The following is a 19387-nucleotide window of genomic DNA, read 5'->3' as shown; positions in this document are numbered from 1 at the left end:
CAATCATCGCCGGGCTGGAACAACGTTCTTACGGGGGAAGGAATGCATGACACATGAAATCGGCCGCCGCACATTTGGTGAAGATAGGGTTTTCCGAACGTCGGGTCAAGGCAAGCCGAGGGTTACGAAGCCGAAAAAAAAAACCCCCCAAGTTTCAGCATGGGAGAAGGTTTTCTATTTTTTTTTTTTTTACTTCTGCAGAAATTGGGTTCACGGCCAAGTCGTCGTCACCGGTCGGTGAGGAACCAGATTCACCTCAGGGAGCTATCGACACCGCGAACGACTTTGACCGTCGACATTCAATCCGAACGTCGTCGTTTCAATGGATTTTTGAAAAAACATCGTTAGAAGTCGATCTTATCCTATTATTTGAATCACGGCAGAATGGAAAGTTTCATTAAGCGTCGGTCAATATTCTTACGATAAATGCCCTTCTCAGAGGTTGTAAAACATGCAATTTCACATTACTGCCCTCCGCATGCCCGTTCTCCACCTGCGCTACCAACGATAAAGGACTTTTTCTTTCATTAAACATGAATCGCAAAGAATAGTAAAGACATTGTTACTGGTCTTGTTTAAAATTCCCCAAGCTCATGAGCGATTACTTTTATTTTCTTTTGCGGGCTAAGCAGTATACAAAGCGAAAGCTGGGGTTAGTTTTTAATGTGCGTAATAAAAGGGGTAAAACAAGCCTGTATTTTGTCTTTTGGGGGGACGGTGGGAAACGGCTGCCCTCCGAATCTGGACTTGAGCAACAGCTGCTTTAGGGCTCAAGTGGAACGGGGACCGACGCTAACGAGAAAGCCGCCGATGATTTGGTCGACGTGCAGTAGGTGAGGCAGGAATTACTGTGAATTTACGACTGGAGCCGCTCGCTCTCTCTCTCTCTCTCTCTCTCTCTCTCTCTCTTTATTGACGTGTCCTCCGGGCAAATTCAATGTCACGCCGCACGGCGATGGAGTGCGAGGCGGGGCAGCGCCTACGCCTCCTCCCGCCTCCATCCCTGCCTTTCCTGGACGCTGTTGACGTTGGCCGGCGGTCAATTCCCTCTTTTTCTTTTTTGGCCGATGGCCGGACGGACGGATAGACGCACGGGGCCGCCGGGGGACGCTGGAATCTCTCACACACATTCTGGAAGGGGGAAATGTGTTTTGACGGCATGTCAGATGTTAGCGAAAGTAACGCAATCCATTTGTGTGAAGAAATGGGGGGGTTTTTTTCGCGAGAGGAGGAGATCAGCTTGGACACCACACGACAGAGAGTAATGATAAACCTTTTATTGTAGAACTTGTATGCACATGTATAGACACATCGTTCTCCCTGATAATTCAAACATGTTTCGTTTCTTTTCTTTCTCGTATATATGTATATATGTATATAAACATGGATACGTATATACATATATTAAAGCACAATCAAGGGAGATTTAACAGAAAGGCCCACACAGACCTTACTCGATGGAAGGATCCACCGTCGGCCTATCTAAAGTCTACAGGCAGCAGGAGTCCGACCGGGCGGGCCCACCGGGGTTCTCCGAGCGGAAGGTATAGAACATCCCATTTACAACACGCGTAAAGCAATCCTCAAGAAGAAATAAAAGGATGAAGTTCAGAAAAAAAAAAAAGCCCAAACCACACAATTCCACACAGAGAGCACCGACGGCATCAAAAAACACTTCCGACTACATCAATAATATAGAATTCCTGAGGTGACAGCATCTGATTTTTTTTTTTTCTAGCACTTAAAAGAGTGGCATGGAACGCTGAACGACCGATGGAGCCGATGGCCCGTCCTCTGATTTCCATGTGCATTTCCAACCAAGGTCCCCCGACTCGAGTCTTACCGCCGGACGACCTGTAAAAGAAAAGGGTGTGGAACACCCCCCCCCCCACCCCACCCGCCCCCGCCCCCCACCAAACCTCCATTTCATTTCCTACGAAGTTCGATGCGGTTCTAGACCTGGAGACCACACACCCAGAATGGGGGTTTCCCACACGACTCGCTCCTCAGAGCTGAATGGAGAACAAATGCTGTCTCCCCAAGAGATAGGCAGTAAGAGCTGATAAAATTTGCCTGGCAACCCAGAGCGTTCATATTTTTTTTCTCATCGCTGGTCACTACCATGCAACACGGGGGGAAACAGTTGATGAGACTGGAGTTTCTCAGCCGTCGTGACATTGCATAAACGTAATATTATGATAGGTGTCTCCAGAAGAGAAGAAGAGAGTCCTATGGCACTTGATATTCTTTAGTGTTAGTAGATATTAGATAGTAGTATACATAGCAGTACAGTAGTTCTATCACATTGTTGTTTTTTTTTTTTTTTTTTTTTGTTTTTCATCAGAAGTTTACACTTAGGGTTAAGAGGAAAAAACGTTTGACATTAAAGTGCACCTCAGATTACGAGAAGAGAGAGTTGCTTTTTTTTCTGACTCGGCGGTTTCGGCTTGGATGATGCATTTTCTTTTCTCACGAGCAAACTAGCACAATACGATGCATTCCTGGTTTGTTTCGTTTATTGTTCTTTGGAAAATTCAATAAAAGTGTGGCGCAATAATAGAATCTGACGTAGATAATATCCACCACGTTCCCCCAAATGATACAGAATCGATTCCGATTTTCCACTAACTTGAGTCGACGCGTTTCATAGTCAGCGAGGTATCAATAATTAACGCCGTTGCATCCGGTGTGGTGAGTGAATTTCGACCACGGTGAATATGAGCGATGAGCATGATTGTCAGGTTCCCATCGGAAACATAACGATAATCGTAACAATAATCAACTGCGTCCGGTAGCCTCGAGAAACGTGATCCGAGCCAATTTTATTCTATTACCTGAGCCACCGATTTTCGTTGGGCTTGCCCTGTTCTCATCCTCCATATCACAATTAAATATATAGATAGTACCCCCGCCCTGTAAAAAAAAAACAAAAAAACATCATTTACATTTCCCCTCCATCGTTAGATCGTCATAGATTTGATATTTTTCATCTCCGACGTGAAATAAATACAGTTTGTGAGGATCCTGCTACGGAGAAACCTTGGTTGCTTTTGTCCTTTTAGAGCCTTGTCGTCAATAACTGCTGCTGCTGCTGCTGCGGCTGCTGCTGCGGCTGCTGCTGCTGCCGCTGCCGCTGCTGCTGTTGCCGCTGCGGCGTTGAAAATTTGGCAAACAGTTCTGCTTCCAGAGTCCAGATTTTGGTCCTGTGAAATATGAGGCACGTTTCTGTGAATTCGGCATTTCGCAGCGCGTCTGTTTCTCAGGCGGAACGAGCTGGCTGATCAGTGCAAATCGTGAAATTCAAACAAGTGACGCACGTGGGGGGGGGGGGGGGGGGTTGCCCCGCGGGGTTTGAGTCGAACCCGTGTCTCGTGCTGAGTGTTTTCAACCTTTCACGGACGAAACCGCTGGATGCTTCGAGGTCGTCGGAAAAAACCGCCGCGGCCCGGAGGTTCGGGTGTCCCGCGTCATATCTACCGAGCGTTAGCGCCGGATACAGAGGTTGTTTTTTGAAACAGCTACCGCGCAGGAAGGCACAACCAAAAACGGAGAATTTCAATACTCACGTCACAGCGAAGAAATAAAAAAAAAATAAAGAAGGGTTGAGGAGAGGGGGGCACTGGCCTGAAGTCGTGGAGCTCAACGCCGTGTTAACGGTGCCGCACGACGGACTGCAATGGAAACCCTGACGGTCGCCTAGAAACACGAAGCGGAGGAGGCCTCTGTTCACGGGACACTCGACCGATGATCGGTCGGTTTGTGGATGAATGTTTGGATTTTAAACTTTGACGCACAATGCAGTGGTTTCCTTATATATATATATATATATATATATATATAAAACCAAAAAAAACATTATACAGTGTATCGTAGAAAAACGCCAGAAACAAATCGTGATATCCCCTCCTCGGTGGTGTACAAAGTCATCCCAAAATAAAAAACTCTCTCATTGATGCCCCGCCCTCACCTCTCAGAATAACCTGAAATGTCAAAATAAATAAAAGAGATTTCAGACGGGATCCACGCGGTCTAATGAACGGCGATTAAGGGTTTTGTCCATGTCACACAGTCCACATGGCATTAAAATTTTGGTCGCCCCGATTGGTTAACGTGCACTACGGCTAAAGGATTTCATTAACCAATCCCTAAATGTGTAATTGGCCGACGGAGAACAGCAAAGAGCCGGCGCTAAAGTCCTCGTATTTGGAAAATACAGCAACCCACAGTGGCGGGAGGATTTTTTTCGTGAGCGGAACGACTGACGGCCAGGATTCACTTTCTCATTTCACACATTGGGGTGGAAGGTGCTGCGCTGCACCTGGCTGCTTCAAAAACAACACCCAAAAAGAACATCAACACCCAGTTTTAGGTGACACACCGCCCCCCCTAAAAAGAACAACAGGGTTAAGGTTTGGGATTTGGAAAGTGTGGGGTCTCTTATTGCAACATTAGCCAAAACCATAGCTAATAGATAATAAATAATGATTAACAAGCCACTGGAAATTGATAAAAAAAAAATGCGTTCACAAAAGGGCAGTTTCTGGTGTCGGGGTTTAAGGCGGTCCAATCTGTAGTCATGGTGGGGGAAGGCCAAGGGAAAGTTCAAAAAGTTACCAATCAATACTCCTTCTGTGGGTTCCTCTAATCTCAGATGACTGGGGCTAATGGGGGCGGGAGCTAAGCAAGGGCGACCAGGGGTCACGCCCTTGCTTATCACCCAAGCTAAGTTATCTTTCCACGGACGTTTCCTTTCCGCACGTCCCCCCCACGACCAACAATTGAGACAGCTCAGGCCCCCGAAAGCGGCGGTCATCAGAGGTATCGTCCAGCAGCCCTTGGGACTCGGGATCATTTTCGGGGATATTCAGGGTGTCTCGGTCGAGAAACGTTTCGAACGAGATGCCCGTCGCGGCGTGCTGGTTTTTTTGTCCTGGTGAGGAGGGGCGCGTTCTCTCGTTGCGGCGGCGGCGGCGGCGGCGGTTGTTTCCGGGAGGGTAGGGGAGCGTGGCTGTGTGACCGGGCGTTGTCAGAGGTCATGAGGGGACGGCGTGGCGTCTGGAGCCCGACAGAACCCACAGCAGGACCAGCTGGAGCGCCACCATTTGCCAGAGCGTGGTCCCGTGGCTCAGGCTGGATGCGCCCCCACAGCCGAAGTTGTCCTCCTGGCGCGGCAGAGGTGGAGGAACGACAGTGTTAGGAACTGTTACAACCTGGTCAGGTGTGCTGAGATCGCTACCAACACTCACCGTAAAAGCCACAAACTGACCGAAGCTTTATTAAACTGTAGGTTCCCATCACTTATCGGTTCATCAGAAACTGAGCCCTCTGCCGCAGATTCTCACCGTGCTTCAATGCCGTCCAACGTTTAAACCTTAAAACACGTTTTTTCAGGGTTTTACTGACCCTTTTCCACTTCCTCAAATCAGCTCCTGCAATGTAACAGACTAGAAACGGGAAGTTACGCCGCTTCCAGCTGGCAACCTGCTGGAGCCAATCTGTGGACAATCTGGATCTCAGCCGCATTAAATAAAACGGGATGTTACTGACTTAAACAACACGCTGAGCCAAGTGGGACTACAATGCTAGTTTTTATTTCCCATTTTCAAAAAGGACATTTGCCCCATTGGACTGCATTCAAGCAGAGTGAGAACCTGCAGCAGAGTGGAACGTTTCTCAACAGTAAAGCTTGTTGTGCTACGAACAGTCATAAATAATAGGAACCAACATTTCAATGATTTGGGATGACACATATTGAACCTATCGTTTAAATCCCCAAAGTTTTAAAGATCGCTCTAACTGACCAAGACTGATCTGGCACTTTTGTGCGTACCGGGGAAAGACAATATGACTTTCACTGAGAAAATACTTAAACGTCTGAAGACAGTAAAGAGATAAACTGGGCTTTGATGTTCGGTGGTAAGCGAGGGGATCAGTGCTTGCTAACGTCTGCCCGGATCGCTGCGCAGATGTCAGCCGAGACGGACATCTGAGTCTATTGGCTGAGACGGATGAAGATAGATGGAGGAAGATGGAGGGGAGCACAGTTGGAAGTTCAAAGTCAGGGGAGACGGAGGGAGAGTGATGGCGAGAGACAGGAAGGAAAAAAACTGAGGCGAGTCAGAGAGAGGTGGAAGAAAAAAAGAGAAAAGAGAAACGGGAGCAGAGCGCGGTGGAGGTACAAACGACAACAAACAACAGAGGGGATGGCGGCGGCTGGGGAAAGAGAGTGGAGAGGTCGGAAATGTTCTCAGTCAACAGACTTAAACTGAAGATGGTGTGAGAGCAACCCTGTCTCACGCTCTTTCGTGCTCATAGTCACGAAAAGTGATGTATTCACTCGTGTCCCGGAGCACAACTGTCCGATTTTCATTGCTACGCCTAACAACATTTAAACCAATTCATTTCAATGGGGAAATTTTGCTGTTTTTCACCCATACCTTATTTACCTTTTTGGGGTTATAATAATATAACTACTCTACCCATGAGGCCATTGCATCAAGATGCATAACAAAATGGCACGGAATTGGAGTTTTTGTAATTTCTAGGATTAGGGTTAACGTTAGGGTTGGAAACGTTTATATAAAATTGCGCAGTGTATATTTGTTTTTGCTCCTGTAGAAGCCACAAGTCTGTCATGATATCAACCTTGTTGTAAGAAAGACGTGTTTTATTCGCGGTGTCATGGAGACTGCACTGCCCATAATCCTAAGTGCGACAGCGACATCACCGATCGGCGGAGGTCGCTGTTGCCATGGAGATGTTTACCGCACTGGCTGATGGGCACACAGGCCCGCAAACGCTGATTTTTAACGTCCAGTTAAATTGTATCTATGGATGAACGTACGTACTGAGGGTATGACCTATATCCCTTCTCTCACCCAACCCTGAATTTAACAGACCATTCAATAGAGGAAAAAGCAAAACCGGTATCCCCTTTTATTTTGTGACGGAACGAAATTTAAACCCTGCATTTTAAATGAAGCGACGCATCACTGATGAACCCAATAATTTGTAGCAAGAAGAAGGTCGGACAATTGCGCTCTGGGACACGATTCAATACATCAATCTTCGTGACCGTGAGCAAGAAAAAGCGCGAGACCGGGTTGGCGAGAGATCCTGAGAGGCTGTGAATGCAAGAGAGAGAGAGAGAGAGAGAGAGAGAGAGGGAGAGAGAGAGAGGGAGAGAGAGAGAGGGTGAGGGAGAGAGAGCTTGACGGGACTGACCCGAGACAGCACATGAACAGTGGCAGCAGTAGCATGAGCAGAGAGGAAGCCAATGGGGAGCCAGCGCTCCGCCGGCACATGGCCTCATCCTGACCAACAACAGCCAATCAAAGAGCGGGAGAGGAGACGGAGGGGGAGAAAAAAGAGAAAGAGTCATGCAGCAAACGCTCCACGCGGTTAGCAGGTTAGCAATCAGACAGAAGTAGAGGTGCAATGCTGGAAAAGGCAAGAAAAACAGAGAAATTAGACGCGTCAAAAAGCCGACGTAGAGGCATCCACTTCACAGGCCCATGAGAGAGAGAGAGAGGGAGAGAGAGGGAGAGAGAGAGAGAGAGAGAGAGAGAGAGAGATGTGAGACAGACATTCAGTTAATTCATAGGACCGGAGCACCACTTGGATGCTGGGAAAAAAATAAAAAATAGACTATAGAGTGAAAACAAACAGAGCGTTCATCCGCAGAGATTTCACACGCAAAGGATTGGCGCTGCTCATAACGTGTTTGTTTACCCTGCTCTGTTCCTACGTCCAGTACCAGCCCCGTGTTTTGTCTTTTGCGTGGGAAATCGCCGCTCGCACCCGTTTCGGTGGGAGAGCGAGAGAGAGAGAGAGAGAGAGAGAGAGAGAGAGAGAGAGAGAGCGTGAGAGAGAGAGTGGAGTGGAGTGGTTTTTTTCGATTTGTCACGACACAAGTGCGACGGAAGAAGGAGATGAAGAAGATGAAGAAGATGAAGAAGATGAAGAAGATGAAGACGAGGAAGAAGAAGATGAAGAAGACGAAGTAGACAAAGAAGGTGAAGACGCAGAAGACGAGGAAGAAGAAGAAGAAGATGAAGAAGACGAAAAAGACGAAGAAGATAAAGACGAAGAAGACGAGGAAGAAGAAGAAGATGAAGAAGAAGAAGAAAAAGAAGACAAAGAAGACGAGGAAGAAGAAGAAGAAGAAGAAGAAGAAGAAGACAAAGAAGACGAGGAAGAAGAAGAAGAAGAAGAAGAAGAAGAGAAAACGAAGACGAAGAAGACAAGGAGGAAGAAGAAGAAGATGAAGAAGACGAAGAAGATGAAGACGAAGAAGAAGTTGAGGAAGAAGATGAAGAAGACGACAAAGACAAAGCTGAAGAAGACAAAGAAGAAGATGAAGAAGATCAAGAAGATGAAGATGAAGAAGAAGAAGAAGACGGGAAGAAGAAGAAGAAGATGAGGAATAAGACAAAGACAGAGATGAAGGAAGAAGACGAGGAAGAAGATGAAGATGAAGAAGAAGAAGACGACGAAGACAAAGAAGAAGACAAAGAAGAAGAAGAAGAAGACGACGAAGACAAAGAAGATGAAGAAGAAGAAGAAGAAGAAGAAGACGATGAAGACAAAGAAGAAGAAGAAGATGAAGACGACGAAGACAAAGAAGAAGATGGAGAAGAAGAAGAAGAAGAAGAAGATGAAGACAAAGAAGAAGAAGGAGGTGAAGAAGAAGAAGAAGAAGATGAAGACGACAAAGACAAAGAGGAAGAAGAAGAAGACAAAGACAAAGAAGAAGAAGATGAAGACGACGAAGACAAAGAAGAAGACGACGAAGAAGAAGAAGACAAAGAAGAAGAAGAAGAAGAAGAAGACAAAGAAGAAGAAGATGAAGACGACGAAGACAAAGAAGAAAAAGAAGAAGAAGAAGAAGAAGACAAAGAAGAAGAAGAAGAAGAAGAAGACAAAGAAGAAGAAGATGAAGACGACGAAGACAAAGAAGAAGACGACGAAGAAGAAGAAGAAGAAGAAGAAGAAGAAGAAGACAAAGAAGACAAAGAAGAAGAAGAAGAAGAAGACAAAGAAGAAGAAGATGAAGACGACGAAGACAAAGAAGAAGAAGAAGAAGAAGAAGAAGACAAAGAAGAAGATGAAGACGACGAAGACAAAGAAGAAGACGAAGAAGAAGACGAAGAAGAAGAAGAAGAAGAAGAAGAAGAAGAAGACAAAGAAGAAGAAGAAGAAGAAGAAGAAGAAGAAGAAGAAGAAGACAAAGAAGAAGATGAAGACGACGAAGACAAAGAAGAAGAAGAAGAAGACAAAGAAGAAGAAGATGAAGACGACGAAGACAAAGAAGAAGACGACGAAGAAGAAGAAGAAGAAGAAGAAGAAGAAGAAGAAGAAGAAGAAGAAGACAAAGAAGAAGAAGATGAAGACGATGAAGACAAAGAAGAAGAAGAAGAAGAAGAAGAAGAAGAAGACAAAGAAGAAGAAGATGAAGACGATGAAGACAAAGAAGACGATGAAGACAAAGAAGAAGAAGAAGAAGAAGAAGAAGAAGAAGAAGAAGATGAAGAAGGGCCATGCACCGTGTTTATATATTAGTGGAAAGTTAAAGGTGCTACGTGAAGGTTTGGGACCTCCAGTCCTCCACGCAGGTGTGGGAGACAGGAGGGAAGATTAGGGATTTCTGGGCAGATGTAGTTTATTTCAATATATATATATATATATATATATATATATATATATATATATATATATATATATATATATATATATTCATATACACACATATAAATTCTACGCATTTCAGCTCAGCTCCCGATGTGAGGTGGCATGTGATGTAACGACCGTTAAATTAGAGCAGCCGCTAAGTCGACGCCGGCGGCCATATTAAAGGGCCAACGTCAACTCTGCTGAGGTTATATTAGTGAACTAATAAGGTTTTACTGCTGCGCCCTCGCTCTGTCGCCTCAACAGCCCCACCCCCACGTTTTTCTTGGCAACCCACCCCCGCCGCCGTGAAACCCTGCGGCTACAATTTCGACGGTAGCACCGCGGCCCGTTGCCTCGAGGCGACGGGGGGGCCCTTCCCGCGCGTTGCAGTGGATTCCCGCCCCCTCCGCCGGGCCCCCCCCCCCCCCGCGACGTGAATCCTGCGCACCGCACCGCTAGGCCCTCATTGCGTCGTCCGAGGAAACATTATTTCGGCTATTTTCCCCGACCGACGGTGAACAAGAGGAACTTACGTCGTGGTTGTTGTCGAAACAGACGCTGGGGCCCTTCCTGTAGCGGGGGTTCTTGGCCAGTTCGCATGGATTGGGACCGTCGGCTGGTTTCGGCTCAATTCAGGAAAAGTCTGAAAGGAACGGCCGGCGGGCTGCGGCGCCGCGGCTCGCGAGGGTAAAAGCACACAGTGGAGATGTCCGCCTGCCGACTCCTCGGCGCCGGGAGGAACAACGTGGATTTCCGGAGAAAGCGACGCGATGACGGACAAGAACACAGGCCGCATGCAAACAACGTCACTCTGACTGACAGTCCCCGGGGGAAGGACGGCAAACATCTAAAAAAAGGGAGGCCGTTGCGTATTGACGTCGAGTAACCCAAAGAACTTGCGACTCGGGACAGCCCCGACTTTAAAGTTGTTTCCAAGAAGAAGAGAAGAAAGCACCGTAGGCTCCCCTCCCGACGGTCCTGCCCTCCGACGGTTCCGGTGGAAACGAGGGCGTTCCGACGAGTAACGACACATGTGGGCCCGGCACACTGCGTGCGTCTCCTCCTGTGTGTCATTCGGGTTAAATCACAGCAACTGCAGAGAAGCTACTACAGCCCCCTCGAGTTAGTTTACTGGGTTCCCGTGAGGTTCAGACGTTGGTCCAACCGACCTTTCACCATCCATCCCAATTAGATCCGAGCAGTTTGAATTCATGGGAAATCCCAGCGTGGGAGCATTAGTACCTTAGCATTTATCTCCTTGTTTAAAGACAATATTAACATGTATTTTGCGGCTCTGAGCCTTTGTTTACATGGTAATTACCCAGTACTTAGGAGACAGTAAAAGGAAGGGTTAGGGCTTTATACGGGCTTCATTCTGGCGTTACAAAATGAAATTCGGGGAGTCTTTTGAACCACAATTTTCTTCTTTTTCAAGGAAAACAAATATAATTAATTTTCAATGTGATCTTGATTAAAATATAATATACAGTTATCTTAGTCTCAACGTGTATTATTTATATTAGTATATCCATATAGATGTGACTTAGATAACAAAACCAGGGGGAATATCGCAGGTTTTCAATCACTGCATTTTTCTCTTTTCGAGCACTTCAGCAAAAACATGTAGTTCAAGGCATTCCAGTGCTTACATTTCCGAGGATGAAATTCAAGTACTTCAAGCACCTCAAGGACCGGGTACAGTGAGAGACCCCTGCGTATCGGATAACCTGCTAAAAAAATTGTACCGAGGACCAGATTAACCTCTCCCGGTTAACGCACGTGAATTATTCCTTATCCGAAACAGAGCTCTGCTCAAACCGCAGGACGAAGCTGATGGTAAAGAGAGAAGTGGTTGCACAGGAAAGAGAGGGAATGTATCCTGTTCCCTCGTTCACATCCCTCGTAACGGTGTAATCTGGCCTTCACGAGGCTTCACGTAGCCTCAAAGGCTTCCGCTTCTTCACATTGGCCTTTACCTCCATTTATTGGCTCCACATTAAAAAAAAATTAAATAAAAAAAAAAAAGCTTTGTCCAAATTGAGCACAGCTCTACGTGTTTGGGAGAACACAGCGGATTTCTTTGTGCGCTTTCCGGGGGGAAATTGTCCCACACGCATTGTGCCACGGAGAAAGGAAAAAAAGCCCTCTTAAACAACCGAAATTTCCAAATCTAAATCTCCCGGGGATTTAGCGAGACGCAAACAAGCGGAAGTGGGATCCGCATGGGGAAGGAACGTAGGGAACTAGGGTAAACATTTGCGAGGGGCGCGTTCCCGGCGAGTTTCACGGCAGAGAGAGCAACCAAAAGCAAAACAACGGCGTCCGTCACGGTGAGGGGAGCACATGCGAGCGCCGGTCCTGGGCGGGAGGATACAGGGCTGCTCGTCCTGGATGAGCGGCTTGGCGTCGCACGACAGGCAGGTTTGCTTCGCATCGGCGATGATGAAGACCAGGTTGGTTTTGGGCAACTTTTCAGCGTGGTAAATCCTGGACGTGGAGGAACACACACACACGCACACACACACACACACACACACACACACACACACACAGTGCATATTGTTGACAGGTGGGCCAGCTTCCAGGAAAGATGAAGACAATGCTTTATTTAAACAACAGATGCTGGAATTGCACAATCAATCACGACTTTACAAACAACACATACTGAGACAGATTTTCAGAGTGTTTTATGCCCCCCCCCTCAAATAAAACGGCTGTGAAGTTTTGTTATGGACGGATCACTCAGCAATGCGGCTCCAGACGCAACACTTCCATCTTGAACAGGCGCATCACACGCTGCGCTCGGGATTCAGCGCGCGGTAACGCAGTAACGCTGATTAAAAGCACACTCTGGACGTCTAAATCATGCGTCAGAACCCCCTTCCTCCTTTTGCCAGGGGGACACAAATCTGCGCTGCCACCCTCCCGTCGTACTCTGGGGCTGTCGCTTCAACACACACACACACACACACACACACACACACACACACACACACACACACACACACACACACACACACACACACACACACACACACACACACACACACACGCCGAGGGTCCGCAAATGATTTTCTCTGCCTTTTTATGGGCGTCGTTAAAATCGAAACGTGTGCACGGCTAATGTGCAGGAACGCCGCGCGGCATGCGGGCAGGCACTCCATTAGGTGGCACGAGGGGGCCTTAAAAACCAGAGTTCAGGCACACACACACACACACATATACACGCGCACACACACGCATGCAACACGTGCACGGTGGTCAGCCCTAGTCACTTGACTTCACCTTCATGGCATGTGAATTTTTACAACCTCTTTGTAACGCCACCACTGGGGACATGCAAGTGCATGGCAGCAGCAATAAGTGCAGTGAGGTGTGTGTATGTATGTATGTATGTATGTATGTATGTATGTATGTATGTATGTATGTATGTATGTATGTATGTATGTATGTATGTATGTAAATATGTTCTGTGTGTATGTATGTATGTATGTATGTATGTATGTAAATATGTTCTGTGTGTATGTATGTATGTATGTATGTATGTAAATATGTTCTGTGTGTATGTATGTATGTATGTATGTATGTATGAATGAATGAATGAATGAATGAATGAATGAATGAATGTATGTATGTATGTATGTATGTATGTATGTATGTATGTATGAATGTATGTATGTATGTATGTATGTATGTATGTATGTATGTATGAATAAATGTATGTATGTACGTATGTATGTATGTATGAATGAATGTATGTATGTAAATATGTTCTGTGTGTATGTATGTATGTATGTATGTATGTATGTATGTATGTAAATATGTTCTGTGTGTATGTATGTATGTATGTATGTATGTATGTATGTATGTATGTATGTATGTATGTGCTGTATGTATGTCCTGTATGCATGTATGTATGTATGTATTGTATTGCATGTGCTGTATGTATGTATGTATGTATGTATGTATGTATGTATGTATGTATGTATGTATGTATGTATGTACGCATGTATGTTTTGTATGTGCTGTATGTATGTGCTGTATGTATGTATGTATGTATGTATGTATGTATGTATTGTATGTATGTCCTGTATGCATGTATGTATGTATGTATGCATGTATGCATGTATGTATGTATGTATGTATTGTATTGCATGTGCTGTATGTATGTATGTATGTATGTATGTAAATATGTTCTGTGTGTATGTATGTATGTATGTATGTATGTATGTATGTATGTATGTATGTATGTATGTATGTATGTATGTATGTATGTATGTATGTATGTATGTATGTATGTGCTGTATGTATGTCCTCTATGCATGTATGTATGTATGTATTGTATTGCATGTGCTGTATGTATGTATGTATGTATGTATGTATGTACGCATGTATGTTTTGTATGTATGTATGTATGTATGTGCTTTATGTATGTATGTATGTATGTATGTATGTATGTATGTATGTATGTATGTATGTATTGTATGTATGTCCTGTATGCATGTATGTATGTATGTATGCATGTATGTATGTATGTATGTCCTGTATGCATGTATGTATGTATGTATGCATGTATGTATGTATGTATGTATTGTATGGCATGTGCTGTATGTATGTATGTATGTATGTATGTATGTATGTATGTATGTATGTATGTATGTATGTATGTACTGTATGTATGTCCTGTATGCATGTATGCATGTATGTATGTATGTATGTATTGTATTGCATGTGCTGTATGTATGTATGTATGTATGTATGTATGTATGTACGCATGTATGTTTTGTATGTATGTATGTGCTGTATGTATGTATGTATGTATGTATGTATGTATGTATGTATGTATGTATGTATGTATGTATGTATGTATGTATGTATTGTATGTATGTCCTGTATGCATGTATGTATGTATGTATGTATTGTATTGCATGTGCTGTATGTATGTATGTATGTATGTATGTATGCATGTATGTATGTATGTATGTACGCATGTATGTTTTGTATGTATGTATGTGCTGTATGTATGTATGTATGTATGTATGTACGCATGTATGTTTTGTATGTATGTATGTATGTGCTGTATGTATGTATGTATGTATGTATGTATTGTATGTATTGTATGTGCTGTATGTATGTATGTATGAATGTATTGCATGAATGTTGTGTATGTACGTATGTATGTATGTACTGCATGTAAATGTAAATTTACTTACATACATACAATTTACATACACACCATTGTAAATATCCCCAGTGTGGGACTAATAAAGTTTTATCTTATCGTATGTATGTATGTATGTATGTATGTATGTATGTATTTATTTTCTGTACGTACTGTATGCATGTTTGTATGTATGTATGTATGTATGTATGTAGTTATGTATGTATGTATGTATGTATGTATGTATGTATGTATGCATGTATGTATGTATGTATGTATGTATGTGTGTATGTATGTATGTATTGAATGTATTCTATGACTTGTATGTATGTATGTACTGCATGTAAATGTAAATTTACATACATACATACAATTTACATACACACCATTGTAAATATCCCCAGTGTGGGACAAATAAATGTTTATCTTATCTTATGTATGTACTGTATGTATGTATGTATGTATGTATGTACAGTATGTATGTATGTATGTACAGTATGTATTGTATGTACAGTATGTATTGTATGTATGTATGTATGTATGTATGTATGTATGTATGTATGTATGTATGTACAGTATGTATTGTATGTATGTATGTATGTATGTACAGTATGTATGTATGTATGTATGTACAGTATGTATTGTATGTATGTATTTATGTATGTACTGTATGTCTGTAGGGACTTGATATAGGAAATAGGAATAACATCAAACCACTTTTCGATGCCCGAGAAGTGACTTTCTTGCCTTTCTAACATTCTTACCTGGAGCAGTTTTCACAGTCCACCGTCCCTCTGAAGGTGTGGTCGCTGTTCTCAAAGAAGTACTGCGTCTGCTCAGTGATGCAGCCCTCCTTTGACATGGCGTCCGACAAGTCTTCTGTGTCGACCGCTGAACGCGTTCACACACACACGCGCACGCACACACGCGCGCACACACACACACACACGCACACACACACACACACACACACACACACACACACACACACACACACACACACACACACACACACACACACACACACACACACACACACACAGGGGATATGGTACTACTCGTAAATACGCTGGTATAGTAAATATATGTACATCCCAATAATTCAACCGTTTCAAGTAATGTCCTCCTCAAATAATATCCCCTGCGTGTGCTTAACCTGGTGTTTCATTCTGTACCAGATTGTCAAGGAAAACAAAAAGGGTCGAGGGAAAAAAAAAAAAAAAAAGCTCGAAAAATGGCATGTTCAATCACTTTTAGAGCCTTGTCACAGTCCAAATGAACATGTATTACCATCTGATTTCCATAATGAGGCCATTTGAGCCAGCCGGAGCTAATGTGCAGAATGTTTCCCTGCTCTCCCTTGGCTTTTGTCATCGCACCAGACACCGTATTGATCTGATTGAGGCCTTGCATAGTTCTCTTTCCTCTGTTGCTGCAATTACCAAGATTGGAGGGAGTTTTTGGGATTGCGGCGAAAAACGTTTTATTCCAGAAACTTGAGCACAGCCGGATCTCCGAACAAACACCCTGCGGCAGAACTCACCTGCTTCCAGAAAACTGGGGAAGGTGACGCTGACTATCAGCTGCTGCAGAATGGACCTAGAAGAACAAACAGACAAAGGATTATATGGACCTGTACTTGTTTGAACAAGTTGAACCAACCATTCTATTTACAAATATTTTGGAGGTCATGCACAACAGAAAGGTAATTCACAACAGATTCCTTGTGTGGGATCTTTGCACAATTAAAAAAAAACAAAAACAAGCATGGTTTGAATTAATGTGACTGTTGCCTCATTGTGGCCTTCATGGGCAACAAAACATATGTAAAATTTTGAATTTCACTGAGACTAGCGTACGCATGAGGGACTCTAATTGTCTCTTGAGCAATGCACTCCTTTTGGTGTCTCGAAAGCGTTTTTGAGAAAAACCAATAACATTCAGCTCCTCGAGAGGAGTGGGTTTAAGTGTTTTTCTGCATCCAGAATAATGTGGCGACATGGGCACTGTCGCCCACAGTACTTAATACACGAGGGTATGGATTAGGATTCATTTCGGAGAACCCTCCTCCCGACATTGTTCGTTGTCAACTCTAGACCTGTTCTTTACAGTTGTCCACCTGACATGTCCCAAAGCATTGTGGGATATTCATATCGTAGTGTGCAGTTACTGCGTACTGAGCTACTTCACTGGAGAAAGTGTGTCATCCTGGTACCGGTGATTTCTACATACAGACTGAGCGTCAGGACAGAACAATACGGTAACAACAATTGGCCAGTTGTCCCGGGCAACCAGATTTGGGAAAGTGTCAACCCTCTTGTGCGGCCTGGCTGCCGCGTGGTCAACCTGCGTGTTGGACCTCACCGTCTGTGTAGGAAACGTATCGATCCATCTATTGTTCGCACTCCATTCGATAATGATTAAAATGCTGCAACCATTTGGTCGGTCTTGGCAACCTAACGCTGATGCACGGTTGCCGACTTCCAAGAGTGAGAATCGGGCCCTGAACTTTCTATGGCCCGGGCCACGCAGAACACTGATTTGGCGTACCGAATAGTACGCCTGGAGACCGTTTTGGATGCTGCGTCGGTCTCTTTGGTAAACGTTTGGGGTGATTTCATTCACAACGACACTTCGTTCACGCTTTGAAAAAAGTCGAAAGCACTCACCAGGCTGTGGCCGTGGCCCACCATCCCACGTTCAGAATATCAGCTATGGTGGGCTGGGAGGGAAGGGACAGTGGTAATAAATGTAAACGGCAAAGCGACGCCACAATCACTCTTCCCATTTTAAACACTTCAATCTTTTGGCTCATGGCCTCCCGCTCAGTGCCAAGCACAGAGACCACCGAGACCCCTGATCCGGCCGGATATGTTATTTTCCTGTCTCCCGCGGAGGACATTAGCGCACAATCTCCCTCAACAGATGCAAACGCAAATACACAAACAAACAGCCAATGGAAAAGAGAGAAGTGGCGCAGGGTCTGAACAAAAGGCAGCGCATGTTGTTCTGATTACAGCTAGCATGCGAGGAACTTGTTTTGGTGCGGACTGTGTCTTCGCTCTCCAGTAGACGATGTGAGTCATAGGGTGCCATTAAATAACCGTGTTAGGGGGATTACGGGTGATTGACTCAGTCCCTTCATTACAGATATCTACATCTCCTTGCGTACCTTTGAACAACGATGAGCGCTGGTAATCACCAAGTCAGGGCAGGTCATGTATTCAACCAACCTCCCAATGTTGTTTGAAGCCTCTGTATAAATTCCAGGAAGCATTTTCGGTGATTTCATTAAACTCCTTTCAGCGTCCCGCACAGGCGCCTCTGTGCGACTGGGAGACAAATCTGCGCGCGGGCGATGCGGTGAGTGATGAAAAGCAGCGCCTCTTAATGCGTCTACCTGGACCGTTGGCCGAGCCGGCTCAAACGTCTAATCCTGTTTCTGGAAGTTTCTCCCCGTGACTCACGCCCCCGACGCGTCAACCATGCCGGCTGCTCCGCGCTTTGTTTGTTCAATCCGGAATCTACAGCACCCTGGGGAAAGTGTGTGTGTGCGCATTCAAGTATTGCAGGGTTTGGATGTGTGTGAGCAAGTGCATGGAAGAGTACAAACGAGTGCAAGTGGATTTAAGCATGTTGGGGAACCTGTAGGAGAGAAGGTGTCCTTGAAAGTAAGTTTCCTATTATGACACATACTTGTGAACATGTATAGGACAACTTGCAGTGTAACTGTGTGCGTGTCTCTGGCTTATGTAACTCACCACGTAGACGGAGCGCACGCCCGCAGCTGCCTTGATCTCCCTCTTGGGGTCACAGAGCGACTGGTAGTCGAAGGTCTTGTTGACGGTGTAGAGCGAGGAGTTGACCAGGCTCACCATGAGGATGGGGTCCACCACGCCGAAGAAACGCCCGATCTGAGCGCAACAAACGCGGGTCACTTGCCGATATTCGCGGGGGGGTGACCGGTGCTTTCAGAGGACATTCACGGGAAAGGAGCGTCACATCGCGTCGCTCAGCGGACCCCTTTGCGTCCGAAGCGACTTCAAGGCAACTTATTCGCACACGGATGCCGTGCGACGCGCGTCGGTGGCGGCGACGGGTCCAGTCTCTTGCGCAAGGACGCTTCAATAGGCCCACGGGAGCAGCCGGGGATCGAACCGATAACCTTCCAATCACTAGGCGACCTGCTCAACCTCTTGAGCCGCTGCGGTCTTAAAGATTACATTTAAGTATATATTACAATATCTAGCCTAGATATTTAGTCGGGGTATCGATATTAAATAGTCCGGCCCCATAGAGAAATACCGGACCAGCCGCTGATTGTTAGAGCGTCGTCGCTCAGGTTATTTCGGTAACAAGAGCCCGTTGAAGAAGGAAAGGGGAAGTCTTGATTGGTCCATCTGAACCGGAGACCTTCGGAGCCTCGCATTGTAAACGTAACAGAGCGAGGATTTCCTCAGTATTTCTCTTTTATAGAGTGGTTTAACACACTGATGCCTTCGTCCTAAATCAGAGGGGTCTCTCTGCCTCAAGAGCATGTGTGCACACACACAC

At 45.1% G+C, this 19387-nt stretch overlaps 1 protein-coding gene across 1 annotated transcript in view; it reads right to left on the bottom strand.

The window, feature by feature from the left end:
- Positions 1–1919: 1919 nt before the first annotated feature.
- LOC307246486 (voltage-dependent calcium channel subunit alpha-2/delta-1-like) overlaps positions 1920–19387 on the bottom strand; it is a 93349-nt gene continuing 75881 nt past the window's right edge. Inside the window, exons 32-38 of the mRNA XM_080022421.1 lie at positions 18595–18747; positions 17503–17555; positions 16377–16432; positions 15598–15724; positions 12047–12159; positions 10206–10288; positions 1920–5162 (exon numbers count right to left, since the gene is read on the bottom strand). Of these exons, the coding sequence (XP_079878547.1) occupies positions 5034–5162; positions 10206–10288; positions 12047–12159; positions 15598–15724; positions 16377–16432; positions 17503–17555; positions 18595–18747 (714 nt within the window). The 3' untranslated portion in view covers positions 1920–5033. The remainder of the gene's footprint in view (positions 5163–10205; positions 10289–12046; positions 12160–15597; positions 15725–16376; positions 16433–17502; positions 17556–18594; positions 18748–19387) is intronic.

The sequence above is a fragment of the Zeus faber genome (assembly GCF_960531495.2).
Source record: "Zeus faber genome assembly, chromosome: 21".
NCBI classification, from domain to species: Eukaryota; Metazoa; Chordata; class Actinopteri; order Zeiformes; family Zeidae; genus Zeus; species Zeus faber.
Note: the sequence above shows the minus strand (reverse complement) of the source record. Positions and strands in the feature narration are given on the sequence as shown.